General features: G+C 45.5%; 12 protein-coding genes across 12 annotated transcripts; 4 read left to right on the top strand and 8 right to left on the bottom strand. All coding sequences in view use genetic code 12, as the record gives it.

The window, feature by feature from the left end:
• Positions 1 to 52: 52 nt before the first annotated feature.
• On the top strand, positions 53 to 8,226 carry POL2 (DNA polymerase epsilon catalytic subunit; the record flags this gene model as incomplete). The annotated part of the gene is made up of 3 exons (XM_025478727.1): positions 53 to 6,715; positions 6,819 to 8,164; positions 8,193 to 8,226. The coding sequence occupies 3 exons, from the start codon at positions 53 to 55 to the stop codon at positions 8,224 to 8,226; spliced, it is 8,043 nt and encodes a 2,680-aa protein (XP_025338200.1).
• Positions 8,227 to 8,295: 69 nt separating this feature from the next.
• On the bottom strand, positions 8,296 to 9,390 carry CXQ87_000143 (U5 snRNP complex subunit; the record flags this gene model as incomplete). The annotated part of the gene is made up of 1 exon (XM_025478726.1): positions 8,296 to 9,390. One exon carries the CDS (start codon positions 9,388 to 9,390, stop codon positions 8,296 to 8,298), a length of 1,095 nt encoding a protein of 364 aa, XP_025338199.1.
• Positions 9,391 to 9,478: 88 nt separating this feature from the next.
• On the top strand, positions 9,479 to 9,910 carry CXQ87_000142 (ribosome biosynthesis protein; the record flags this gene model as incomplete). Its single annotated transcript, XM_025478725.1, has 1 exon — positions 9,479 to 9,910. The coding sequence occupies one exon, from the start codon at positions 9,479 to 9,481 to the stop codon at positions 9,908 to 9,910; it is 432 nt and encodes a 143-aa protein (XP_025338198.1).
• A 26-nt stretch (positions 9,911 to 9,936) lies between these two features.
• CXQ87_000141 (uncharacterized protein) lies at positions 9,937 to 10,893 on the bottom strand (the record flags this gene model as incomplete). Its single annotated transcript, XM_025478724.1, has 1 exon — positions 9,937 to 10,893. One exon carries the CDS (start codon positions 10,891 to 10,893, stop codon positions 9,937 to 9,939), a length of 957 nt encoding a protein of 318 aa, XP_025338197.1.
• A 244-nt stretch (positions 10,894 to 11,137) lies between these two features.
• On the bottom strand, positions 11,138 to 11,575 carry CXQ87_000140 (uncharacterized protein; the record flags this gene model as incomplete). Its single annotated transcript, XM_025478723.1, has 1 exon — positions 11,138 to 11,575. The coding sequence occupies one exon, from the start codon at positions 11,573 to 11,575 to the stop codon at positions 11,138 to 11,140; it is 438 nt and encodes a 145-aa protein (XP_025338196.1).
• Positions 11,576 to 12,039: 464 nt separating this feature from the next.
• On the bottom strand, positions 12,040 to 13,047 carry CXQ87_000139 (uncharacterized protein; the record flags this gene model as incomplete). Its single annotated transcript, XM_025478722.1, has 1 exon — positions 12,040 to 13,047. One exon carries the CDS (start codon positions 13,045 to 13,047, stop codon positions 12,040 to 12,042), a length of 1,008 nt encoding a protein of 335 aa, XP_025338195.1.
• Positions 13,048 to 13,192: 145 nt separating this feature from the next.
• On the bottom strand, positions 13,193 to 14,605 carry ISN1 (IMP 5'-nucleotidase; the record flags this gene model as incomplete). The annotated part of the gene is made up of 1 exon (XM_025478721.1): positions 13,193 to 14,605. The coding sequence occupies one exon, from the start codon at positions 14,603 to 14,605 to the stop codon at positions 13,193 to 13,195; it is 1,413 nt and encodes a 470-aa protein (XP_025338194.1).
• A 294-nt stretch (positions 14,606 to 14,899) lies between these two features.
• CXQ87_000137 (40S ribosomal eS4 domain-containing protein) lies at positions 14,900 to 17,291 on the bottom strand (the record flags this gene model as incomplete). Its single annotated transcript, XM_025478720.1, has 2 exons — positions 14,900 to 15,679; positions 16,500 to 17,291. 2 exons carry the CDS (start codon positions 17,289 to 17,291, stop codon positions 14,900 to 14,902), a joined length of 1,572 nt encoding a protein of 523 aa, XP_025338193.1.
• A 993-nt stretch (positions 17,292 to 18,284) lies between these two features.
• Positions 18,285 to 19,286, bottom strand: MEU1 (S-methyl-5-thioadenosine phosphorylase; the record flags this gene model as incomplete). Its single annotated transcript, XM_025478719.1, has 1 exon — positions 18,285 to 19,286. The coding sequence occupies one exon, from the start codon at positions 19,284 to 19,286 to the stop codon at positions 18,285 to 18,287; it is 1,002 nt and encodes a 333-aa protein (XP_025338192.1).
• Positions 19,287 to 20,602: 1,316 nt separating this feature from the next.
• Positions 20,603 to 21,469, top strand: CXQ87_000135 (uncharacterized protein; the record flags this gene model as incomplete). The annotated part of the gene is made up of 1 exon (XM_025478718.1): positions 20,603 to 21,469. One exon carries the CDS (start codon positions 20,603 to 20,605, stop codon positions 21,467 to 21,469), a length of 867 nt encoding a protein of 288 aa, XP_025338191.1.
• A 98-nt stretch (positions 21,470 to 21,567) lies between these two features.
• On the bottom strand, positions 21,568 to 23,166 carry CXQ87_000134 (diacylglycerol O-acyltransferase; the record flags this gene model as incomplete). Its single annotated transcript, XM_025478717.1, has 1 exon — positions 21,568 to 23,166. The coding sequence occupies one exon, from the start codon at positions 23,164 to 23,166 to the stop codon at positions 21,568 to 21,570; it is 1,599 nt and encodes a 532-aa protein (XP_025338190.1).
• A 355-nt stretch (positions 23,167 to 23,521) lies between these two features.
• ORC3 (origin recognition complex subunit 3) lies at positions 23,522 to 25,681 on the top strand (the record flags this gene model as incomplete). The annotated part of the gene is made up of 1 exon (XM_025478716.1): positions 23,522 to 25,681. The coding sequence occupies one exon, from the start codon at positions 23,522 to 23,524 to the stop codon at positions 25,679 to 25,681; it is 2,160 nt and encodes a 719-aa protein (XP_025338189.1).
• Positions 25,682 to 25,694: the final 13 nt, after the last annotated feature.

Genomic DNA, 25,694 nt, shown 5'->3' with positions numbered 1-25,694 from the left:
CACCCTAGTTTACTTTTGATTCTCTGACTCACATACTCTGCCAGTCTTCACAATGTCCAGACCCTCCCAATTCAAAGGGTCAACCTCTGCGAGGTTTGTGAAGAACTCTCAACTGACAAAAAGCGTTGTCACAGAGTATAAGGTATCCAAAGATCAGTCAGAACCACAGAAACCCAACCCTTTATTGACCGATGCCATATCTAAGAGAGACCTCGTCGAGAAAATTGACGACATGGATGCCCTCATGGGTTTTGAGAGATTTGACCATGGAGATCAGGATGGCAACAAACCTAGAAAGGGCTGGCTTATAAACATGCATTCAACCACAGTGCCCACTGAAGACTACGCCCCAGGCTATTCAGGCGTTGACTACTATTTTTTGGATGCTGAAGGTGGCTCATTTAAAGCGACAATTCAATACGATCCTTACTTTTTTCTTTTAGTCTCGCCTGGTAAAGAGGCGGAAGTGGAAGAGTCATTGAAGAGGTTTTTGGAACAATTCAATGTCAAGTCTGTCTCTAGAGAAGTCAAGGATGATCTCAAATTACCCAACCATCTTGTTGGCTTGCAACGAACTGTCATCAGACTTACTTTCCACAACGTCACAGACCTTCTAGGTGCCAGACGTCTCCTCGGTCCAGTCATCAAAGAGAACCAGAAAAACAGCGACCGGAGAGACGTGTTTCAGATCCTCAACTTCAATAACTCCAATAATATTGATGGAGGTCAGACAAGTTATCAAACGAACAAAGAGTTCAATAAGAGTGAAGGATCTGCTGACCCTTTGACGTACATCGACGACATACGAGAGTATGACGTGCCTTATCATGTCAGAGTCTCTATCGACAAGGCAACTCGTGTCGGTAAATGGTACAATGTCTTCGCCAAACACGGTGTCGTCACACTCGAGGAAGATACCGATTTAATTGCATTTGCCGATCCCGTGGTCATGGCATTCGATATTGAGACCACCAAGGCTCCCCTTAAATTTCCAGATTCGAGAACAGATCAGATTATGATGATTTCGTATATGATCGATGGAGAGGGATTTCTTATAACCAACCGTGAAATCATCTCTGAGGATATCGAGGACTTCGAATACACGCCGAAGCCTGAATACCCTGGTGAATTTTCGATCTTCAACGAGCCAGACGAGAAGCATGTTCTTCTACGCTTTTATGAGCATATCAGAGATGTTCGTCCCACCGTCATTGCAACATTTAACGGTGATTTCTTCGATTGGCCTTTTGTCGAGAATAGATCCAACTTTCACGGACTTGACATGTTTGAGGAAATCGGATTTGCAAAAGACAATGACGACGAATACAAGTCGAAGTACTGTGTCCATATGGATTGTTTTCGCTGGGTCAAGCGTGATTCTTACTTGCCTCAAGGGTCTCAAGGTTTGAAAGCTGTCACCACAGCCAAGTTGGGTTACAACCCTACTGAGTTGGATCCTGAATTGATGTACCCATATGCTATTGAAAAGCCTCAGTTGTTATCCGAGTATTCCGTTTCCGATGCCGTGGCAACATATTATCTTTACTTCAAGTATGTGCATCCGTTTATCTTTTCCTTGTGCACCATCATCCCACTCAATCCTGATGAGGTCTTAAGAAAGGGTACTGGTACTCTTTGTGAAATGTTGTTAATGGTTCAGGCATATGAGAAAGACATCCTTCTACCTAACAAGTACACCGATCCTATTGAGCGTTTCTACGAAGGTCACCTTCTCGAATCAGAAACATACGTTGGAGGTCATGTGGAGTCTCTTGAAGCTGGTGTTTTCAGAAGTGATATTGCCACTGACTTCAATGTGAAGCCCGAAGCAATTGACGAACTACTTCACGACCTCAGGAATTCTATTAAATTTTGCGTGGAAGTCGAGAATGGTAAATCTCTTGATGATATTGAGAACTTCGAAGAAATATATCATCAGATAAGAAGCGAGCTTGAGGAGCTCAAGAATAACCCTAAGCGAACCGAGAATCCATTGATCTATCACGTTGACGTTGCCTCAATGTACCCAAATATCATGACCTCCAACAGATTGCAGCCGGACTCTATCAAGACAGAGGAAGATTGTGCCGCATGTGACTTCAATAGACCAGGCAAAACATGTGATAGAAGACTACCCTGGGCATGGCGTGGTGAGTTTTTCCCTGCCGAAATGAACGAATATGGCATGATGAAGCGAGGCCTACAAAACGAATCATTTCCTGGTGCTAGACCATGGCTTCCTGAGCGTACCTTTGATGAACTTCCATACGCGGAGCAAGCTCTGTTAATCAAGAAAAGAGTGTCCGACTACTCGAGAAAGGTGTACAATAGAATCAAGCAAACTAAAACCATCACGAGAGAGGCCATTGTTTGTCAACGTGAGAATCCCTTCTATGTTAACACTGTTCGAAACTTCAGAGATCGTCGTTACGAATTCAAGACGTTGGCTAAGGTCTGGAAGGGAAAGACTGGGAAGTGCAAAGATGCAATTTCCAAGGACGAGGCCAAGAAAATGGTGGTGTTGTATGATTCTCTTCAGCTTGCTCATAAGGTTATTCTTAATTCGTTCTATGGTTACGTCATGAGAAAGGGTTCAAGATGGTATTCCATGGAGATGGCTGGTATCACTTGTCTCACTGGTGCAACCATTATTCAGATGGCTCGGTCCTTGGTTGAGCGAATCGGAAGGCCGCTTGAATTGGACACTGACGGAATTTGGTGTATCTTGCCAAAATCATTCCCCGAGAACTTCAGTTTAAAATGCAAGGACGGCAAACTGATTTTCCTCGAGTACCCATGTTCCATGTTGAATTACTTGGTTCATCAACGCTTCACGAACCATCAGTACCAAGAGTTGGTTGATAAAGACACATTCAAGTATGAGACTCGATCGGAAAACTCCATCTTTTTTGAGGTCGATGGTCCATACAAGGCTATGGTATTACCAACGTCGAAAGAAGAAGGCAAAGGCTTGAAGAAAAGGTATGCTGTTTTCAACCATGATGGCTCGCTCGCTGAATTGAAAGGGTTCGAGCTCAAAAGGAGAGGTGAACTTCAGCTCATTAAAAACTTCCAGTCAGACATTTTCAAGCTATTCTTAGAAGGTGATACCTTAGATAACTGCTACAAAGCCGTGGCAACTGTCGCGAATAATTGGTTGGATGTTCTTGATACAAAAGGAGGAATGCTCGAGGACGAAGATTTAATTGAGCTCATTTGCGAAAACAGGAGTATGAGTAAACCTTTGTCTGCTTATAGTGGCCAGAAGTCCACTTCAATTACAACTGCCATAAGGTTGGGTGAGTTTTTGGGTGAAGAAATGGTGAAGGATGCCGGTCTCGCCTGTAAATACATTATCAGCGCCAAGCCCTTCGGAAGTCCCGTCACAGATAGAGCAATTCCCGTCTCTATTTTCTCATCTGAAAAGAAGGAGGTTTATCTCAAAAAGTGGCTAAAAGATCAAAACCTTAAGGAGTTCAGTCCACGTTCCGTCATTGACTGGGAGTATTACAAAGAGAGACTTGCTTCGGTGGTGCAGAAGATTATTACTATACCAGCAGCTCTACAGGATGTGGTTAACCCTGTTCCCAGAGTTGCCCACCCAGATTGGTTACAGAAGCGAATCAGGATTAAGGCCGACAAGAAAAAGCAATCTTCACTTGGAACTTTTTTTCTGGCCACTACTCCGAATGATTTGAAAACGAAGGCAATCAAAGACATGGAAGATTTTGGTGAGCTCGACGAAGGCAACCCTCGATCAAAGATTGGCAAGGTAACTGTTCGAAAGAGACGACATGCTCAAGCTTTGCAAGCTCAACAAATTGAAGAGGAGGAAAGAAACAATGCTATATTGAATGCTCCTTGTCCTTCTATGACAGAAGACTACGCTGGGTTTTTGAGTTACCAGAAAGCGAAATGGCTGATGCAAGCTAAAAACAGAGAGCGCAGGAGAAAGCTTTTTGGTGATAATTCGGAATCATCTCATCGTTCTTCTGTTGGTAACATGTTTCGAAAACAGGCAGCGTCGGTGGCTGGTACAGATTGGGAAATTCTTGAGTATAAGCCAGATGCTCTGAACCCCGGAGCTATTAGAGCTTATGTCATATCCAGTGGCAAAGTACACTCGTTTCTTTTCCACATTCCAAAGAAAGTCTACGTTTCCTTCAAAACGAAGCTTCCGGAGCATTTCATCATTCCTCATGTGAGCATCGAGAAGTCAAATGCTATTTTACCAAATGGCCACGATAGCAAATATCTTTACAAGCTCACGATGTCTGAGAAGACTTATAATGACGAAATGAGCAATGTCGATAGTATACTTCACGACTCTAGGGTTTTGGGCATTTATGAGTCGGAGGTTGACACAATTGATCGGGCTATCATAGATTTAGGTCATTCAGTTCGTTTTGATGATACCAAAGTGGGCGCTCTTGGTAAGTGCTTGAAAAATGGATTCGGTATGAAGGATTTGATAAAGGTTGAGCAGGAATCGTACTTGAAGAGGTTCAACATGGAAATCATTTATGTCTTACACATTATGACAAACAGCTATGAGTTCTTCGCTTTATTTAATTCTTGGGATGATAACGCATCGATCATGATTCTCAAACCATCAAGTGGAGCCCAGGAGTTGCCAGTAAACCTTGAAAAGGTATACAAAGAGGTCTACCAGGCAAAGAAGGATAAGGTTGCCAAACTCTACAATATCATCGATTACAAACCTGAAATGAAATTTGAGACGACATACTATCATACGCCTGCCGCTGTTTACAAGAAGCTTAACAAGTCACTAAGAGGTTTCCAAGAAAGCAGGAGCAATAAAGCCTTGCTCACAATTCAATCTCCTTACTGTGATAAGGTATTGGGACTACTTGATCCAAGCATTAATTTCCCCACCATCAGAATGCAAGTTAGCGAGGTTTCATTACCAGCACTAAGTTGGCAATTCCTCATAACAAAGAGGATTATGAATCACTTCTTCTTGGTTGCTTCATGGCTCAAGAACATGATCTCGTTATCTAACTACGGCAAGGTACCACTTTGTAACTTACAGGTCGAGAAGATGGGATACCTTATCGACATTGAGTTTGCAAGACGCTTAACTGAGAACAATGTTGTGCTTTGGTGGTCCAAAAATCCCTATCCTGATCAGGGTGGATTTGAGAACGACAGAGTTGGAAATGTTAGCAACCATGAGTTTGCGCCCATCAACAATCCGGAAATTTACGAAACTGCTTCCTTGGAAATTGAAGTTGGGACTTTGACAATAAATTCTATTCTTACGAGTTCCTTGATCAACGAAGCAGAAGGGACTGACCTTTCCGACACCTCACTTGTGGGAGGTGATCACAACGGCTCCACGATGGCACAGGACGCGTTCTCCCCAGCTGCTTTGACAATTCTTAAAACGATGGTGAAGAATTGGTGGGACGACGCCGTGAGGAACAACGCGAATGCTGATGCAATGATGAACACAATAATCTCATGGGTGCATCTGTCCAACTCAAAGCTCTATGATTTCACTTTGCATAACCATATCCACAATCTCACATCGAAAGCTTTGTTGCAACTTGTCGGAGAGTTCAAGAGAATGAACGTCAATATTGTCTTCGCTTCCCGATACAAGATCATCATTCAGACAACGAAGATTTCGGTCGAGAATTCCTACGCATTTGGCCAGTATTTGGTAAATGCTACCAGATCCAAACCATTGTTCAACTTCCTTGATTTGAGAATCGTTCGCTATTGGGACATCTTAGTCTGGTTAGATGAGTACAATTACGCTGGACGTTGTTGTACCACAATCACTAATGATGACGTTCAAACGTTAGTTCCGAGAAGCAGATGGCATATCAAGAAGTTTTTGCCCGTCATATTCCAAAACGATTTTGATGATTGGCTTTTCATCTTCTTGGATGCTCTTGTCAAGCATAAGAGTGAGACGCTACTTGGAGGTACTCAGAAGGGAACTCAACGGATCACACAACTAGCTCACGTCCTCAAGGGTCAACATAAGCAGGATACAGTTGCCGAGGAGGAAGAAGAGGATTCAGAAAATTTCCAAAGCAGTGAGATTATCGAGGTCTTCAGAAAGCCCTTGTTACGGAGAATCGAGAAACTTTATCGCCGTCAGAATGAGTCTATCTTGAACCCTGAAATGAAGCATGAATACGAATTCCCTAACCATCCTGGGTCCTACCTTGAGTTGAAGAACCCGATCCTCGAATTGGTGAAATTCCTCTGTGCAATCATTGGTTTATCGTCGAAGAGGAATACCGAGGTAAGAATGTTGAGACGCGACCTTCTTGCAGCTATTGATGTCAGAGAATTCAGCCCAGAAAGTTTATTTGTGAACCCTAGTGCGTCGATGAAGGTATCCACTATCATTTGCGACTACTGTAACTTTTTGAGCGACATTGACTTCTGCAGAGATGATGAGAAAGAGATCTGGTCATGTCCAAACTGTCGGAAGCTGTACAACAAGATCTTCTTGGAAGAGGAATTGATTCGCCAGCTCAACATGATTGTCGCCAAGTACTTGACCCAGGACTACCAGTGTGACAAGTGCCACAAGATAAAGGGCGAGAACATGAGTGAGTACTGCAAGTGTTCAGGCAAATGGATTGAGACAGTCGAGTTTGGGCAACTTGAAAAACGACTCAAAACTTTTGAAAACGTTTCCACTCATTACGGTTTCAAAATGCTCAGAGATTTCGTAGAAGAGCTCATTTAATATCTTTTCATATAGAATAAATCGCATAGCATATTTATCAACACTGCTAGTAGATTCGCACCCATCTTAATATCACCGCGTTTAGTTGCATCCTACTCCATTGATGCCCATCTCAAATATCACCGTTCAGGGCAGGGATGACGAATTGCTGCTTCTAAAAGCATTTGTCACCGGTGACGTCCAAACATCATCCTCAAACCTAATTGTTTCTGGCTACAAAGCTTCTGGCAAGACTCACACAGTCCTCAAATACTTAGACCAGCCACGAGTCAACAAGACAGTGATTGACTGTGACAGGTGTCTCACCCACAAGATCTTACTTCAAAAATGCTTGATGGGAATCAAAAACGATAGTGGCGTGGATCTTAATGAATACAAACAGAAGTACATGTACAAAGGCCTTGAGGCTGCGAGACCATCAGTGCTCTGTGAAAACTTTGCCTATTTCCTCATGTTGTTGGAGCAATTCTTCACCGAAACGAACTACAATGAGCCACATACATTGGTCCTCGAAAGATTTGACGAATGTTGTGATCCCACGGACGACTTGTTTGCAGCCTTTCTCAGACTCCATGAACAGTCAACCATCAAGAACCTCAGCATCATCTACATCATATCACACGATATCCCAAAAGTTATACTGACATTTGGCGTCCCTCGAGTCCATTTCAAAACTTATAGCAGGGAGGATCTCACAATTATCCTACAAGAGAAGCAACTATATCTGTTGCCAGGCGTTAGTGCGGACGCAAGCCGAGAGTTTTGGGCTGTTTTCTCTAAGCTCGTCGTGGATCTCTTCTTTGACTTCACCGGATCTGATGTGTCGCTTCTCCTCAACCTCTGTGAGAAGGTCTGGCCTAAATTCGAGGAGCCGGTAAGAGAAGGTCGCTATCAACCTCATGAGATTCTCAAGATCTACCGTGACCTAAGAAATCAATTGTACACCGACAACATGATAACGAGCAGCTCTGTCGAAAGCTATGCGACGCAGGAGCAGGAAGGCGAATCCGAAGATTCTGCCGTGGCTGACTTGCCATACCACTCTAAATTCATTTTAATTGCATCATACTTGGCATCCTATGTGGATCAAAAATTGGATCTACAGCATTTCTCCCGTTTAAAGCTGCTCAAGAAAAAGCCAAGAGCTTCACCACAAAAGTCCTCCATAACAAAAAGCCAGATCGACTCCAGATTACTTTCAGCTGCATTCTTTGATTTGGAGAGACTCAAAGCCATACTTTCAGTCATTTACAGAAACGAGGCAAAGTCTTTCAACCAAAATAACCTGGAGCTCATGAACTTGTACCATGACTTAAGTGAACGTGAGATAGCGAGAAAGGAGCACGAGTTTGCCACCTTCACATTGAATCCATCCGTTGACATCAACACTCAGCTTTCTACATTGGTCAAACTTGGACTTATAACGAGAACGTATGCCCTGGATATTCTAAGTCCCAAGATCCGTTGGAAGTGTGATACAAGCTGGTCTGTAATCTCCGATGTGGCCCGTGAAATCCTGTTTCCTATTCAAAATTATTTATCCGAGAAATAAATGATGATTGTTAGAAGTCGTCGCCATTCATTCGCCTGAAAGTTGCTTCACCTATCTTTCGGACCTCCACATCTTCATTGAAGTAGGACTCTTTCCAATAGTTCATCTCATAGGCAGAATAAGGGCCGTGTATCTGTTCTTCCCCATTCCACCTGAACTCCCATTCTTTTGGCTCATAGTCCTCTGTTTCTTCGTCGAGAGAATCAGCCTTTCGCTTAGTTCCCCTGTCTATGACAAAGTCTTCACCAGTTTCCTGTTTGTAGTGACGCATAAGCTCTTCCCTACTCATCTCAAGCGCCTGCGTTATGCCTTTTTCGTTCATGAGCTCATCACAAGCCCCAGTAACATCATAAACTTTTTTCTTTCGTAGCTTCTCGTCCTCCAGAACCGGCTGGCGCTTGCCTTTCTTCTTTTTTGGTGAAAGCCTCGCTAAGGCTTCTAAGGGTGTTTCAGACGGCTCTAGCGAGTTGATCACTAGAGATAGTAGTACCCCAGTGGGCCTAGTGGTCTTTGTCTTGAAGCCTGCTTCTCTTTTAAGCTGTGCTTTTTTGGCTTTCTCTATATCGGAGCTCTTAATGTCAGCTAGCCAAGCCTCTTCTGTCTCCTCTTCTTCATTTTTTGGGATGTAATTCAAGTCTTTATCGAGAATTCCCAGGTCGGCTTCCTCTCGAAGGTTGAAAGCCTCAATCTGAACGTCATCTTTTGGCTTCTCGACGGCTCCATCCAATGCCTCTATGTTATTGTGATAGTTCATTTGTCGTTCTTGGACATCAATGCCTGCCTGGCCCTCATCAACATATTCCTCGTCCTCCAGTATCCGCTCCTTGTCATACTGTCCTAGACCCTGCTCTCTTTCAAACTCGTCAATATCAAATCCTGACGACCGTGCCGGCTTGGAATCCTCCTTGTCACTAGCAAACATGTCGTCTTCGTCTTCGTCGTCTTTTCCCTCGTCCTTCTTCTCATCTTCGCTTGGTTCCTTATCTTCCTTCTCGGAATCGCTTTCGCCATACCCCTCGGAGTCTGAGTCATAGCCATTGAAAAGCTCCTTGTGAGCTTTCTTACGGCCGTAATACTCTATGCCATTCTCCTCATCCTCGGCCATTTGTTTGGAGTAAGGTGATGTAGTTACTTAGTACTGGGTATAACTCGCATCGCTCATCTCGAGATCTCACAACCACATACCCCACAGAATGGCTGATATCACGCTAGACGGCGTTTTGGATCTTGAAGAGAAGTATTACGAGGAGGGTTACACTGAAGGTCAGGATCAGTCGGTGAAAGACAATCATCTAGAGGGTAAAGCCTATGGTCTACAAACGGGTTTCCAGAGGTTCTTGGTGGTAGGATACATTCAAGGACTCATTGAGATCTGGAGCAAGGATGACTCGAAAGCGGTTCAAAACCATCTCAAACAGCTTAAGGAGCTTGTGAGTGATATCCCTACTACCAACGGTGACAAGGAGGTGGAATTGTACGAGCAAGCCATCGTTAAAGCTCGAAATAAGGTGAGGGTTCTTGGAACGATAACTAAGACATCTGAAAAGGTAACCAAGCTTGATAGTCTACTAAAAGAAGTCGGTGGCCAGCTACAGGTATCTGAAAATGTTGATGATATGTGGTGATCATTATTCAAAGTTCATCTATAAGTCTAAAACATCAAATCAAAGTCTAATGGTTTGTCGGTAGCCTCGAGCAGGTATCTCAACACGCCTCCAAGAGGACAATCATTTATACCGATGATGAGTTCTTCGCCTTTGCCTGAATCCACAGGACATACGTTGAGGCCAATACACTTGCCGATGAAGTCGATCGACTGAACCCTGGAGTGTACCTCCTCATTTTCTTTCTTTAAGTCAGACACCTGGACAACGCCAACATGGTCTAAGCTCTCGGCCCATATGACATGAGATCCGTAGTAACTGAACTTGCAATTTCTCACTGGCCCGCCTGAGAAATCGTCCAGAACCACGGACGCTTGTGAACCCAATGAACTGCTCCAGCAATAGAGGTTTTCTTGAGGATATCTCCTATCCCATAGTCTGACTGTCCCATCTTGATTACCTGTAAGTAAAAGATTCTCATCTAATGGAGACCAATCGCATCCAAAGCCGTAGTCCTTGTGGCCTGTGAACAGAATGCAAGGTTCGAATGAATCATGTCGAAGGGTTCGTTTGTCCATTATGAAGGCACGGGAATCGTCTCCAGTCATTATGAATTCAGCTTGGTTTCTTGGGTTGCTCGCCAGGCAGTTTATAGCAAGCGGTAGTCTGCAACTAGACTTTTTCGTTCCGGTCTCATTATCAATAATTCTGAGATATTTGTCGTTAGAGGCTATTAGAAGCTCTGTGTCATCTTTGCTTATGCATATGTGATTGGTGATACCGTCCGCGGAGCCTGTAAGGGTATATTCTCCCAAAAATCTGGTATCTTTGGGATCAGAAATGTCCAGCAAGATATAGCCACCTTCAAAAGTTCCATTCACCAATAGTCTGTTGGAACATGCACAGGAAGCGATTCGACTATTTGCATTGAGAGGGAGCTTCCTTGAATCTATTAGGCAATCTAGCTTCATTTCCTGAGAGGATAGTATCTCATCGTCGGGCATTAGGCGATTTATCTTAAAGAAACTGTGAAAAGTATCCAGACTTTGATGCGAGATTGCATTCTCCAGAGACACGACATTAAGATTATTGTCGTGATAGTATGAGGACGGATAAAAGATTCCGTTCTGAAGGTTTTCTCCACAAATGACTAGATTCCGGAGCTGGAAATGCGTAATGTGATTCTTCAACTTGCTGAAGAAATTCTTGAATTTGAAAAAATCCGTTTTGGTGTGGTAAGATAGTAGGTTAACGTTCTGCAAATGTTAGTTGTGTCGAAGGAATAATAGCTGTTGTACTTACGTTCATGGCATCTTGTCTGGAAGTAGGCTTGTTTCTGAACCACAGTTGACTGCCAACTCTCGATCTTTCACTGTAGAATTTGTTTCGGAGACTTGGAGGCATCCATACGCCTTGGATATTCATATACCCCCAAACCTCGTCGAAGGAAAACGGTAGCTCGTTCTCCCTCTCCTTGAGAGAATTAAGTATGCTGAGGATGTCCGCCTTGGTCAACGTGGACTTGTCGTCATACAACAAGTTGTAAAGGAATGTGAGAGACTCCAGCAGATTAAGCTCGTACTCGTGGGAACTGCTAGTGATGCCTGGGAAGTCTTGGAAGGCATCATCTTGTCCAAGCCTCTCAGAGGTCATTGAGACCTGCTCCTGTGATAGTTCCACGGTCATACAAAAAAAATAAATAGATGGATTTTAAAACGGGTAATTGATAAATGGAACAGTTTTAGGATTTTTGTTCGTTGGACGAAGATTTGGGGAGGTCTCTTTTGGCTGTTTAGCAGATCTGGTTTTGACAGCCCCGTCAGCAAAAATAATGAGACCCGAGCTTATTTTGCAAGGCTTTTTTTCAGGAATGATTGCCCTGTACGTATAAGTTGGATTGGGAAAGGTAAGTGAGGGTATTTGGTAGAAGGTTGTGGTTATCAGTCGTGATTTTCGATCCACAACTCTTATTTCGCAGCTACACTATGTCGCTAGTTCGAGACATTTTCGAAGCTGCGACAAGATTGTGCCAGGGTTGAGACATCTATAATAAAAGATGAATAGAAAGTTGAAGCGATTTACAAAAGGGTAGAAGCACAATTAAATTTTGAGTCATATACTGGAATGTTCCTTTCAGTGTTTATCATAGCTTAAATGTCTGAGTCAGTCAAGAAACCCTTCTTCTTGAGCTCCTCCACATTATAGTCCCAGGTCCTGTCGATGTATTTCTGCTGCTGAGCGATCTTTGAAGGCTTTGTCACAACGCCACCTGTCTCTAGATAACCACCGTTCTCCTTCTCGACCTCGGGGTCCAAGGCAGCCCTAAGGGAAGCCAAACAGCCCTCCTCACTCTTCACACCAATGGTCTTATCAATGACAACCGTACTACCTTTGTAGAACCAGCCAAGCAAAGGCAAGTTTGTCCAATGGTTGAAGAGCTCGGTTTCCACAATGACACCAGGGTGCACGGACAACGAAGTGATCTGGGGATAAAGCTCCGCCAACCTGGTAGTGAAATGAATGTTCGCAGTCTTCGCTGCTCCGTATCTAATCCATGTGAACAAGAAGTTAGGAGTACACTTGATCTTGTCAGAAGGATCGTAATACTTTGGTGTGGTCCTATGGCCGACTGACAGTAGCATCACCAATCTTGGGGAACCATCGACTTCAGCAGTCTTCAACTTTGGCAAGAGCTTGATGGTGAATAAGAATGGAGCAACAAAATTTACCTGATACTGGATCTCGTAGCCATCCTTGGTCTCCTCGTAAGGAACAGCCATCAAACCGGCATTGTTAATGAGAACGTGGAGCTTGTCCTCTTTCTGACTAAATTCGTCAGCACAAGCAGTGACAGACGACAAGTCACAGCAGTCGAAATGGATGAAGGTAAGCGAACCCAAAACCCTAGTTGATTTTTCGTCGTCCGTATAAGCCTCGACACGTTTTTCAGCCTCTGCCTTGATGTCTTCGATAGCCTTCACGACCTTGCATTCAGTTCTGCCAGCGACGTAGACAATGAAACCGTGAAGGTAGAGGTGTAAAACAGTGTACCAGCCGATACCTGAGTTTCCACCTGTAACGATGGCGACTCTTCTATCCTTTTTAGGATCATAGTAGGGGCCAGTGGCCGGGTCAAAGAACTCGGAACGAGGCGCCATAACTCAATTGGAAGGGTAAAGAAGAGATTGTGGCAAACCAAGAAGTATAATAAAGGATTTACTATGCCGCATGTGAAGCCCTGTATCTCCGACCATAACGCACTTTTTGTATTGCACCAACGGATTGTTCGCGAGCGATTGTAGCTTAATTTGCCAACGTAGATTCGCCAGTCAAGAATTCGATGAGATGGAAAAGAATTTCTTCAGTCTCCTTCGGGCTGGCAATCCAAACAGTACAAGCACTGAGTCTAGCTTTGAAGTCGTTTGCACCCACTGATGCGAATTGATCGCCGATGTGCAAGGACTCGCTCTTGGAGATTACCGGCATATCCGAGTCCTTGCATAAGTAATGCTGCAAAGCTTCAACTCCGAGCGATTTATCTCCAATGTCCACCCAGACATCAGAGCCACCGTTGAAAGCACAAACTCGCAAATCGCTATCGTTGTTACCTGCAACCACAGACGTGAAGTGGTGGCTTTCATCTGGCAAAGCTGGACTGGCACCGTAGAGAATGTCGTGCAATCGAGTCAGAAGAGAAAGCACTATTTCTTCAAGTGTCTCACGCAGAATTTTGTAGCCATTGGTTGGTATGATTCCAAGGGAACGCTCCTTTCTAATGATTGTAGTTTTGTTCTCATCATCCAACGAGAACTTCTTCTGCAAGTGCACCAAGTGGTCAAAGGATGCGTTCATGATGTGGACGATCTTGTCAGCATCCCAGGCCCTCATGAGCGGAAGATACCATTCATCGGCCTCGATAAATTGTAAACCTCCCTTCGCAACGTCAAAACGGAACAAGTAGTTCGACTCACCACCCATGACCAAAAAGTTGCTCTTCTGCTTGTCTGTAAGCTGATCCGTTGTTCTCAAAACTTCGATAAGACCAGGCAATCTCTTATGATATTCCAAAGCGCCCGATTCTCCAGGATACCCTGCCGCAGTAACAACTGCAACATAGATATCGTGAGCCAAAAGCTCAACTAGACAGTCGACCAAAGGAGAAGATTGTAATAGAGACTTGCCATCATCATAAAGCGTAACGTCACCGTCAAAGGTGATGAGTTTCAATCTTGAATCCTCTTCAGCCTGTGAAGTAAGTGCTAAAACCTGGGCCGTGTTGAGGATGGATCTCACGTCATTGAAGGAAGGAGACACAAGACGTCTTCTGGAAATCAGCTTCTTGGTATCCTCGATCTCAAACGCCTCCTTCAATGGCAATCTTGTGAAAAACCTTCCTACTGAAGGTACCAATTGCCGTAATCTAGAGCGAGAGATGCCATCGCCACTGTGGAAGCTATCCAAGTAGCGGGTGCTATCGATCAATTTCTCGACATCCATGAACACTTCCATATATCTCTCCTTGCACGTTTTGGCGAGAGTCTGCTCGTGCATTTCGAGGAACTTGTCCGCCTCCTTTTGTATTGAATAGATTTCCTCATAGTTTTCCAAATCAGCATGGAGCACAAAGGGCACTGCTAAAAGCGATTTGATCCACTCAATGAATTCGTCTCTCTTATGCTTTTTCAAAGCATATTCTACTCTGTATCTGGAGGTCATGACAGAGAGAATATGACGTCTTGTCTTTGAATCAATCTAGTGCGCGGAGCTGGACTTTACGTTGGATCTTGAACCCCACGAGGTGAAAATTGTAATTCGAGGCTGAATTCCATGAAACATCGATAAATTCCACGAACGATATAAAGGTTGGCCAGTAGCGTGCAATTCCGTCGATCTACCTGCCAAACCTTAAAAAAATCGGTCGAGCGCCTAGTGCTTCGATTTGAGAAATTTCCGCTTTCATGGCCTCGATCTACAACTCTTCCCAAATAATTCGTTCTATATTACATATGCTTACAAACCCAGCTGAGCTCTTCTTCTGTCACGCTCCTCGGTGATAGACAACTTGATACCCTTGCCCTTTGGCAAAGAGATGTGGGACTTACCAGCCTCGTCACCAATGACGAAGACGTTAGTCAATCTGGTGACGAAAGTGTTCTCCAAAGCGTCCTTGATGTGGACCAAGTCGAAACCACCCTCGTGCTTCTCTCTGTGGGTAATAACACCAACTCTACCCATGTTCTTACCACCAGTGACCATGACCAACTTACCAGTGTCAAACTTGATGAACTCGGTGATCTTACCGGTAGCCAAGTCGATCTTGACGGTGTCGTTAGCTCTGATCAATGGGTCTGGGTATCTGATGGTTCTACCGTCGTGGGTGACAACGTATGGAACACCTCTCTTACCCAAAGCGATCTTCTTGACCTTACCGAGCTTGTAGGAAGCCTCCTCAGCGGTGATTCTGTGGACAGTGAATCTACCCTTGACATCGTACACCAATCTGAAGTTCTCGTTGGTGGCCTCCAAGGTGATGACGTCCATGAAACCAGCTGGGTAGGTGGAGTCGGTTCTGACCTTGCCGTCAACCTTAACGTGCTCCTGCATCAAGATAGCCTTGACCTCTCTACCGTTCAAAGCGTACTTCAATCTGTTTCTCAAGAAAACGATCAAAGGCAAGCACTCTCTCAACTTGTGAGGGCCAGCAGAGGCTCTTGGGGCGTAGGTGCCGGACAATTTGTCCAACATCCAGTGGGATGGAGCTGCTAATCTCTTAAGGTGCTTCTTTCTGAACTGTTAGTAAGAATCTTCTCTACGGCAGATAAATCGGTGAGGGTGCAGCCAGAAGGCCAGAGGTTTCCCTATGAACGATGATGAGCTCAACGAGAGCGGAAAGAAATTTGGATAGAACGGGGATTCCATCACCGATCCTCCCATCTCATCTCATTTCGTCAACCCTGACTGCGACCAACAACCGATTATCAAGACAAGGCTCCCTTCCGGGCCAGACGTAGTCTGGCTGGAGACCGACTGAAAGTTCTAAGAACATGCGGTATTTTCTGGTTCCAGTTCAGCCGAACTTAAACCTTTGATTTGTCTTGTTATCTGCCTTCAAATTGAAGGGTAGATGTGACATACGGGCCTCTTGCCATTTTTGATAATCGATAGTGATAGAGAAAAAAAATGAAAATTTTTTGTCTCGAAAAATTATGGGCACCGCGCAGTGGTTGTGCCGGGTAACCTTTTGGCACATTCGCTCTGGTCACGTGCGTGAGTTGAGGGCTTGCCCTTGCAGTCAAAGAGGGGACTCAAGTGTGGAGAACGCTTATCAATTATAGATACACAGAGGGGAAAGGGTGAAAAAAATCTGCCATGTATTTGGGCCTATATGTGGAGATTTTAGGGGTTACGCAGAGCTTGTGAAAACAGCAGACAAAGCCCAAAGTAAGTACCGTATAATGAATAGATATGTAAGACCGACACGAAGGCCCATCTGGTGGGTGGTGCCGGCTTCAGGGGAAACAACTGTGCCTGTTGCGCCGCAGCAGTTCGATGGACATTCCTGTAACTTTAGAATCGGAGATGAAACAACAATGTGGGGAGCTTAGATAACGGTGCTCTTGGGCTCATCGTACTTGTGAGTGTTGAGAGCGCTACCGCCGTTCCCCGTTGGCATGTTTGTTTCCATGTCCTTGCGGTTTTCTTCTTTGTTGTGCTGATCTAAGGCCAAGCGTTCCGCACGAGACATGTCGGTAACCTTCTCGACCTCAGCACCGGTCATGACCTTGACCCAGTCAACCTTCAAACTGTAGGGACCGTACTGCTTGTCCAACAAACCGACGCCAACAGTCTTTACCTCTGACTTGTTGAGCTCGGATCCGTCCTGGATGATGCCCCAATTGGTCATGACAAAGTCGTTCAATGGGATCACCACAGTTTCCCACTCGCCTGGGTGGTGCAAAAAGAGCCTGTGTTGGAACAAGTCAGTCACCAAGGGAGTGTTCGCTTGGATGTTCACTAAATATTTTCTGCGGTCGCCCTTAACTCTGAGCACAAGGGAACTGAACTGGGACCAGTCCCAGTACGAGTCACCGGAGAACCACGACTCCTTCTGGTCCCGGGTGCGGAACATGGAGTAACCCAGACGGGTGATCTCCGGGTTGCCCTTGGGCAAGTCGAGGTTGAGATAGCCGTGGAAGTGACCAGCACCGGAGGCGGCGTCAATGTCGAAGTTGACGGTGGACAGACCCCCCATCTCCTTGTCACACCTGGTGATGATCTTGGCTAGCGACTCCTGGGGGTGCTTGCGGAAGCTGAGTACGGTCTCGACGGACTTTGCATTGTCGGCCGACTTGGCAAAGATTCTGTTGAGGGTGGAGTTGAGGCCCAAAGATCTCAATGACATGGTTTTGTGTGGTGGGTGGCGGATGAGGTATTGAGCAGAGGGATGGCTTGAATAGATGGCCAGAGTCAGGAATAATCACGTGCGCGTCAGGGCCTTGCTGGCGATGACTGCTTCTCTCGAAAATTAGGAATTCGGTGAAACCAGAAAGTCGAAAGTTGATTTGTGAGGTGCCAAAGCCAGAAACGAAAAATATGCGTGGGCACGGCCTGCTTAAGTACCAGGCAGTGTGGGGACCAGGCATTGACCCACCCTGTTTTTTTTTTTTTTTTTTTTCGCGGGAAACAATGCATAGTTTATCGTACAATCCGCCTTGCAGGGTGCCCTCCTGTCGGCACCTCGGAGTAACCCCACATTATCTGAGAATCTACCGAAAAGGGCCACACCTCCTATTGACGATTTTGACAGTGGACGGTTGCGGAAGAGAACTTTTTGGGTGTATTTCTTGGAACAAGCACAATCTGCTAAATATTTTTCAAATAGATTAGGAATGCCCGCCGCAGCTGATAACGCACAGAGGGGATCATTACATCAGCGGGGCTTGTTGCTATCTTTGCTGCTGGAACTGCTCTGGGGCGCATTCAGGAGACGATTTGGAATTGTCCCGATTCCGCTAGAAATCTGGGGTAATGGGGGGAAATCTGCTTGTCTAGCCCGTTCTTTGATTCTCTATTCTCGAAGCTTCTCCGCCACACATCGACGTCGTCGCTGACGTCAGAGAGGAGTCAAGTTTCGCTGGAATTCCATGGATGCTGAAAAGTACACCGGTTAACCGTGACCTTGAGGGTACATACACTGTGGGTTGCATGTTTGCGGGTTGACTGTGTAAGGTTCAGATCAAAGAGGGTTGCAATCCGGGAAAGGGGGAATCAATGAAAAATCTACCATCCATGGAATGGATCGGCGTACTGCTCTTCGCACCCATTGATCCAGTATTACTCCTTCGAGGCCTACGTCTTATCTAGCAATGGCGTCTCCTTTCTATCAATTTTCGCTCTAATTCAAAGGCCAGTAGCCTGGGAACAAGTAGTGCATCTTCTCAAGCAACTCTTTCTTCACACCATGTGGGCTGGTGCTCACGGCATACTTCATAGTGCCCTCGAGGTCCTTGCTCAAACCGGCGGCACCGGTTCTCAATTCCTCGGAAATCACATCAACCAAGGTGGCAGCAACACGGGTGGCGTTGGCTGAGTTGGCCTTCAAGTTGCCTACAACCGTCTCCACTGTAACAGGCTCCTCACTCTCGTTCCACGAGTCGTAGTCAGTCGACATGCAGATCATCTGGTAGGCAATCTCAGCCTCACGAGCCAACTTGGCCTCAGGCAACACAGACATGTTGATCACAGAGCCACCCCAGCTACGGTAGATTCTAGATTCGGCTCTGGTACTGAACTGTGGGCCTTCCATGCAAACTACCGTCAAGTCCTCGCCCTTGTTGGTGTGTTCCTTGCTGTGGAGCACGGGAGTGGCGCCAGTGTCGAAACCTTCCAAGAAGCCCAGCAGGGGAATAGCGTCGGTGACGATCTTGTTGAGCTTCAAGTCGAAAGGCTCGCCGAACATGGCGTGAGCTACAAAGCCCTTTTCGAAGAACGTGGCTGGGCGAATACCCTTGGTTCTGTCAATGATTTGAGTGGGCACCACAAAGTCTCTTGGTTTGATCTCCTGCTGCAAAGAGCCCACGGCAGAGAAGGCAATAATCGCCTTGACACCGATTTTCTTCAAAGCAGCGATGTTGGCTCTGGAAGGAACGTCTGATGGCAACAAGTCGTGGTGGGAGCCGTGACGAGCCAAGAACGCCACATGGTCACCCTTCTCCGTCTGCGAGATGGTAATTGGAGCAGATGGGAATCCCCATGGTGTTGACACGGTGAGTCTTGCGATAGGCTTGAGGTTGGGCAAGTCGTAGAGACCTGTACCGCCAATGATAGCCAATGGCACTGGGCCGTCAAACGTATGAGGCAACGAGGAGAGCTCGACCTTTTCTCTGTGCACAGACATGAGTAATTTGGAGATGTTGTTGCGTAAGTGCACTTTCACCATAACGTTTTTCCACCGACTGCGCAGGCGCACTGTGGCTGCCAACGTGGGGGGACTAGTGCAATGGCGTCATTGTAGGCGATAGAATTGATGAGGGCTGGGAAGATAGAGAAGGGATCAGATTTAGTCTTTGGAGGCTGTTGAGTTTTGGCGTTGTAGGTAGATAGATGTATACAGTTGGATGTGTAAGCGCATAGATAAGGGTATCTTGCCTGGAGGTCGGAAATGAGCGCAACCCCTGATAGCCAAAGATAGTGAGGTGCCTAAAAACACTTTTTATTATGAAGGAAGCTTACTTGGCTGATGGCGTTGTCACGAAAGGTAAATGCCTCGAGAAAACTGGTTTCTCGTGCTTCGACTATGAGCTAAAGGAACAAGGTTCATGTGACGCTTCAATGGCTGACCTCCCGCTCGTCACTGAGCCTAGACCCAACCCCACAAGTCTGTTCATGATTTGTTTTGTTGGGGAGTATCGCAGGGAAGCAACTGAGACAATGGGTGCAAAAACGCCAATGGGGTGGGGATGAGACGAGCTTCATTGTCACCCAGCGTGTTTTCTTCGGACTTCGTTAGGTCAGCCTATTTGAGTTCTCCGTCAGAAATGACGCCATCTAGCATATTTGTATTGATTGTGTTGCTATTTTGACCTCTGCTTGGCTGCGAGGGTATGGAGAAGGAGACATGAGAGGTGATGTTAGACTCCATCACAATCTTGTACTTAATTAAAAGGTCTGGTTGAATTGAAGGATTCACTGTCAAAATTACCAAATTTTGTTATTTTAGTGAGCTACAAATCTTAATTGCAATTTCCTGATTCCTCATGTAGCCGAACATAAGTTTGTGCTTACAGTTTTCTCATTTTTCCCTACATTCTTGGAATTCTGCGAAGTCTGCTTTGATCCAACAAAACATACATCTCACCAAAGAGCATTTGACAGCTACTTTTTTTCAAATACGGAAACGTATGACTGATCTAAATTTGCCTGTGGTTACTTATTGACCACCGAAGTCACCGATTCCGGGGTCGGAGAGTCCTGGTGAACAGGTTTCTCGAGATGCACGTGATTCGGCGTCGCCAGAAACAGAAAAACTAATGACTAGCTAACCACAGTGAGTCAGCCACCATGTCTTTTCCACTAACATCACGTACCATCGCTGGACTCGCAAGCCAGCCTTTTCGAAGATGTGCCAGTTTAAAGCCTCAGCTAGGTCTGGTAAGATTTGCATCAAAAAAATCTGATAGTGAAGGAGGCGAGGAGGCGATATCCAAGAAGCCTATGCCGAGCCCATTCACAAATCGTGGCAACTCAGAGGTTCCTCGTGCTCAGAAGGCTAAATCTCATTCAAAAAAGAAGCAAGATTCGTCATCTGCTGATCAAAATAGCAAATTTGTATCTTTTGATAAGCTTCCAAAACCTCCGAAGGAGATTCTTGATATGCCTTTGGACCAGTTTTATGCCAAGGTATACATGAGAGATCTACCTGTTAGGCCCCAGATCGATCCATCAAACAAATTTCAGTACAAATTTGAAGTGCCTTCCAGATTTGTTCGTCATAAGCATCACGAGTTCCCTGACCTTCAGGAGGAGAACTCAAAGCCTCAAGAGAAGCAGCCAACCAGCAACTTCGAGCCGGCAAACAATATTCTTGAGTTCAAAGTGGACTACAACACAAACTCGTTGGTCAGAGTGCCCGAGCATCCTTTAAAGGAATCCATCACCGGCATGTTCGTGTCGAACCCCCTTATGCATAATCTTGATAACGACTTCCTCTGGGACATGTATCCACGTGGCAAATCATATGGAAATGTTCCTTTCGGAGGTGATAAGTCGTTTGACGGATTCAAGAACTGGGAGAACAAGGAAAATGATAAAGTCAAACAGAAGGAGTCGCAGTTTGAGTCAAAGGTGAAGGAGGTCAATGAGTTCAGGGAGACGATGAGTGAATCAAAATCGTTTTACAGAAAACAGTCTACCGCGGCTCCCACAGACAAGCAGCAAAATACTACGGCGAAGGCTGGCGGAAGACGCAAATTAGACCGCAGTCTTCTCAAGCAATATCGCAAGTACAAGAAAGAAGGGTTGTTCAAGAAAAGGTTTAACAACGACGGTAACAACAACAACAACAACAACAACAACTTCTGATGAAGCAACGAAACATCCTCACCATCACTTACGGCTTTTTTCATGTTTATAGGGTTAACTTCCATTTCGGATAATATATCACAACGGTCCAGAAGAAATCACTCGACAATAACAAGCTCCACGTCTCCATAACCATAGAGATGCTTGTTTTCCTCGTAGACTTTCTTGAGTTCTTCAATGTACAATCCATGATAATGGTCAAGGAGCTCTTGACTAATGTGAGGTCTGCTCCGTTTCTTGGGTTTTTCCTTGCCCTTGAACATGGAGAAGCGAGAGTCACTGCTCAGAGACGTCTTGGACTCCTCTGACTTGCCTGATGATTTTTCATCAGTAGGCTCATCTGGATTCTGCAGCACCAAACCAGCTGGAACATAAATAGGCCTTCCAGTACAAATGTTGATAGGTGTACGGAAAGGCAAGAAGCCAAAATCGTAGATGAACACACCTCTTGCACTGAAGAAGGGCAAGGTAAATGAGGTCAAACGCTTGAGACCGAGCTGAAATGCGTGGAAGAGAGAACCCTCCTTTGGCTTTGCAAGCCTATAGATATCAGCTTCACCAAATGCAAATGTGGGGACCAAAGAGACGTTACCGAGCTCAATGGCAATTTTAACGAAACCCTTACGCTTGTTGAGCACCAACTTGATCTGCCTCTTTGGCCTCAGCTCACTGGATTCCTCGTCATCCGAGTCATGGCCCTGGTAGCCCACTCCCACACGCAGATTTTGACCGACCATATCGTTTAACAATGATTCTTGAGCTCCTCCAATGACAAGGCAAACCGAGTTGTCACCATTCTTAATCACACTCTTGATATTCTTAGCACTAGCGCTTGTGAGACCCAAAGATAAGAGATAATCTCTATAAATCGGGATCGTGAATTGTGTGGTGAGCGTAAGAGGGAAAACATGACCAATCCCTGGGAAAAGCTCTTTGTGCTTCGAGGGATCGTGGAACAATGGCTTCAAGAACTTAGCTGGCGGCAGGTATGGTTGATTGCGCAAAGCATTGGTTGCGAACAAGCCCATGACGCCCATCGAGATCACCCCATGAGGATGGTAACAGAAGATGTACCGAGGGCCATCTGCAACCTTACGAGTTCTCTGAACGGTGGAAGAAGTCTTGGAGTCTGTACTGTGAGCATCGTCCTCATCATTAACGGGTGTAGAAGTGTCAGAATCGTTCAAGCGCTTACGAAGACCGAGGAATTTGAAGAAGCGATCCAACGCAGTGCGTGCATTCTCCGAGATTAAGTCTTCCTCGTCGTCTGGCGTAGTCTCGAGAACCTCCTCAGTGGTGAACGTGGGCTCCAACTCGCACTTTTTATGAACCCTGATAGGATAGTAATTGACAAACCAGCGCCAGAGGATCAAGTTTCTCATGCCATCGCGCACACGGTAAACGACCTTGCCGTTGGTGGGGGTGTGGAGATCGAAGCCGTAGAGCCATATGAAGTAAGGGATCACAATGATCAACCATGAGAGCCAGCCGAGATACAAAATGAAGAGGAACAAGCAGCAGAAACTGGGAATCAGCACGGTGTGCCACATGACACTGAGCGTCTCCAAACGACGATGCAATGGAGTGTCCAAGGGAGCCACATTGATGAGGTTCTTCTTCTTCTTCTTCTTGTTGGTCTTGTCCACGGGGCGTTTTTGGATCTGCGGCTTGCGATGCCTCAAGTCTTCTTCGGCCATGATTTCTGGCCAGCTGAGAGGGAATTGGTGGTGAAGAGGGAAAAAAGACAAAAAAAGGCGTTAGTCGTAGAACAAGAGAAAGGATGGTCGGCCGAATGTGGGGCAGGCTCGCGGCTGTATGGAGGCTGAAACGCTCAGGCCATAGCCAAGACTGGCCGAGCACGTCGAAGCGAAAAAAAAAAAAAAAAAAAAAAAAATATTTTGGCCGTGCTTCTTTTATTGGTAGAAAAGGGTATTGGTTGACATTTTGCCTGCACCTTCATGCTTCTATTTCACTGAAATCGAATCCCCTTTTGCCTCATTGCGGTAATTCTACGGTGCGACTCGCCGAGGTGAAGTACTACTTTTGCAACCAATGGACCGCAGAGCCTTGGATCCGAATCTGCAGAAAACACACTATGCCGTGGATACGAGCAGCCGTAAACGAGCTAAGAAAGGCGGGTGCCCTTTCGTGAGACACTCCAATGAAAGTGAAGAGCTCACGCTACAGAGATACAACTTGTATCAGAGGGTGTGGAGCCACCAGCTTGGAGCCATTCAGAGTATTCTAAACTCGGCCAATGATCGTTTTTTTGCTGATCTCATACAATTCGTGGAGGACCCGCTCCCAGAGAAGCTAGCGACGGCGTTTTTGGCCCTCAGCTCGAATACGGCTAACAACTTGAGGACCCTTGATGAGTTTGCAAGCCATTTGTTCAGTCAGGGCAAAAACCCACACGTCAGGTTGGTCACTCTCGATTCCAAAGAATGCCCTCACATCAAGGCTGCCATGAGAGAGGTGGTAAAGCAGGTTCTTGAGCCTAAACTGCGTTTACAGGAGGAACCTGTCATGGGCTTTGACGAAGAGGAAGCTGAACCCACACCAGAAGTCGAAGACGATACCATTGACGGAGATGGCTTTGAAGGCAGAATCTCCTATGACTTTGAGATTGTCGAGGACTGGATTGACGCGTACAAAAAGAAGAACAACTGTGGAGACCAGTGTCGTATTGTTGTCGTGTTGCAAGATAGTGATGCATTCGCCAGCGAGGTACTCAACCAGCTTGTACACCTACTCAGTGTCTACTCAAAGCAGGTGCCTATAAAGCTTGTCATGGCGCTTAGCTCAAAGGGTATAAGTGATTGGATCAACAGCAACTTCACAGCTCGAGTGAGAACGCTCATTTCGGCGACTAAGTTGGAGGCAAGGAACAATAAGGACATTTGTTTTCAAGTTATCGACGACACATTGCTTAGGAATGAAATTACACCTGAAAATCCCCTTCTACTTGATGCCCAGCTCTCGCTGATTGTGTTGAATCGTTTTGAGAACTCCAATAATTCCATCGATGCACTCATTACCGAATTCAAACTCACCTACATGATTCATTTCTATCAGCTGCCACTTTCCATAATGGTTGATCACACCTTCGTTCCTCAAAGGTCCCACTTCGCCGCGCTTCGAAAGCTCCCTTCTTTCAAAACACACATCGAGTTCCTTCTACATAGCTACCATAACGCCAAAAAGGAGAAGGATGACGACGATGCTGAGGAGCTACTGTCAAAGATCAAAGGTCTTCTCCACGATGACGAGGCAGTATTTGAGCTATTTAAGAATGCAAGAGTGCAACTTCAAAAATATCAAAACTCCGTCATGAACGCAATTCATTTGATTCATTTCCTCAGTGACGCTGAGAAGCAAAAGTTCCAGCTTTACAAGCTTGTCACCAATAATCAGCTCATAAACTCGTCCTATTTGAGCGATGTGTTGAAGAAAGTCAGAAACTTTGACTACGCACAGATTGAACGAGTACATCATTTTTTGCATAGTGACACAATAAAGCTAACGCTTGATAATGTGGCTGACGAGGATACTCTTGGTCTCAAGCGGGCATTGAGTAAGCCCAATGTCACGGCAAGTCAGCTTCTCAGCTTGCTCACCAATTATCTACATGACAATCCAGCTTTGAACATGAAAATCAGCGATAATCTTTTCAATGAGGTCTTGACAGTCACAGGAGGCATAAGCGAAATGGACAAAATTCGCCCACGGGTATCAATAGAGGAAAGTTACGAGAATCTCATGATCAAGCTCATTCGACCACGGCTGAAGGAGACAATCGAGGTAGCTTTAGACGAGCCACAGCAATTTTTGAAAAACGAATTGATAGTGGAAGAGGTGGGATCAAAGCACAGATCGTCGAAGGTCCTAGGGCCACTTCTAACCAGGTTGTATCATGTGTACAAGGATGCTCCTGTGAACATAAATATTTGGGATTTCTTTGTTGCTTTCAAACTGTCAATTTCGAGGAAGGACTTGTTGAGCGAATTTCACCTCCAGATCAAAAACTACCATGGTGAATTCGCCAAAGAAATGAAAACGATCATGAGCGAGGTCGAGAAGGACGAAACACAATGGGATAGACTAGTTTACGCATGGTTCATCCAAAGCAGCGCAGAGCTAGCATCGATGGGGTTCCTTCGTGAGAAAGCCAAGGGCGACTACGTTGAAAAGTTGATCTGGAAAGATTTGTAATATAAACCGGTAT

This window comes from Candidozyma duobushaemuli, assembly GCF_002926085.2.
Source record: "Candidozyma duobushaemuli strain B09383 chromosome Unknown A_B09383, whole genome shotgun sequence".
Taxonomy (NCBI): domain Eukaryota; kingdom Fungi; phylum Ascomycota; class Pichiomycetes; order Serinales; family Metschnikowiaceae; genus Candidozyma; species Candidozyma duobushaemuli.
Note: the sequence above shows the minus strand (reverse complement) of the source record. Positions and strands in the feature narration are given on the sequence as shown.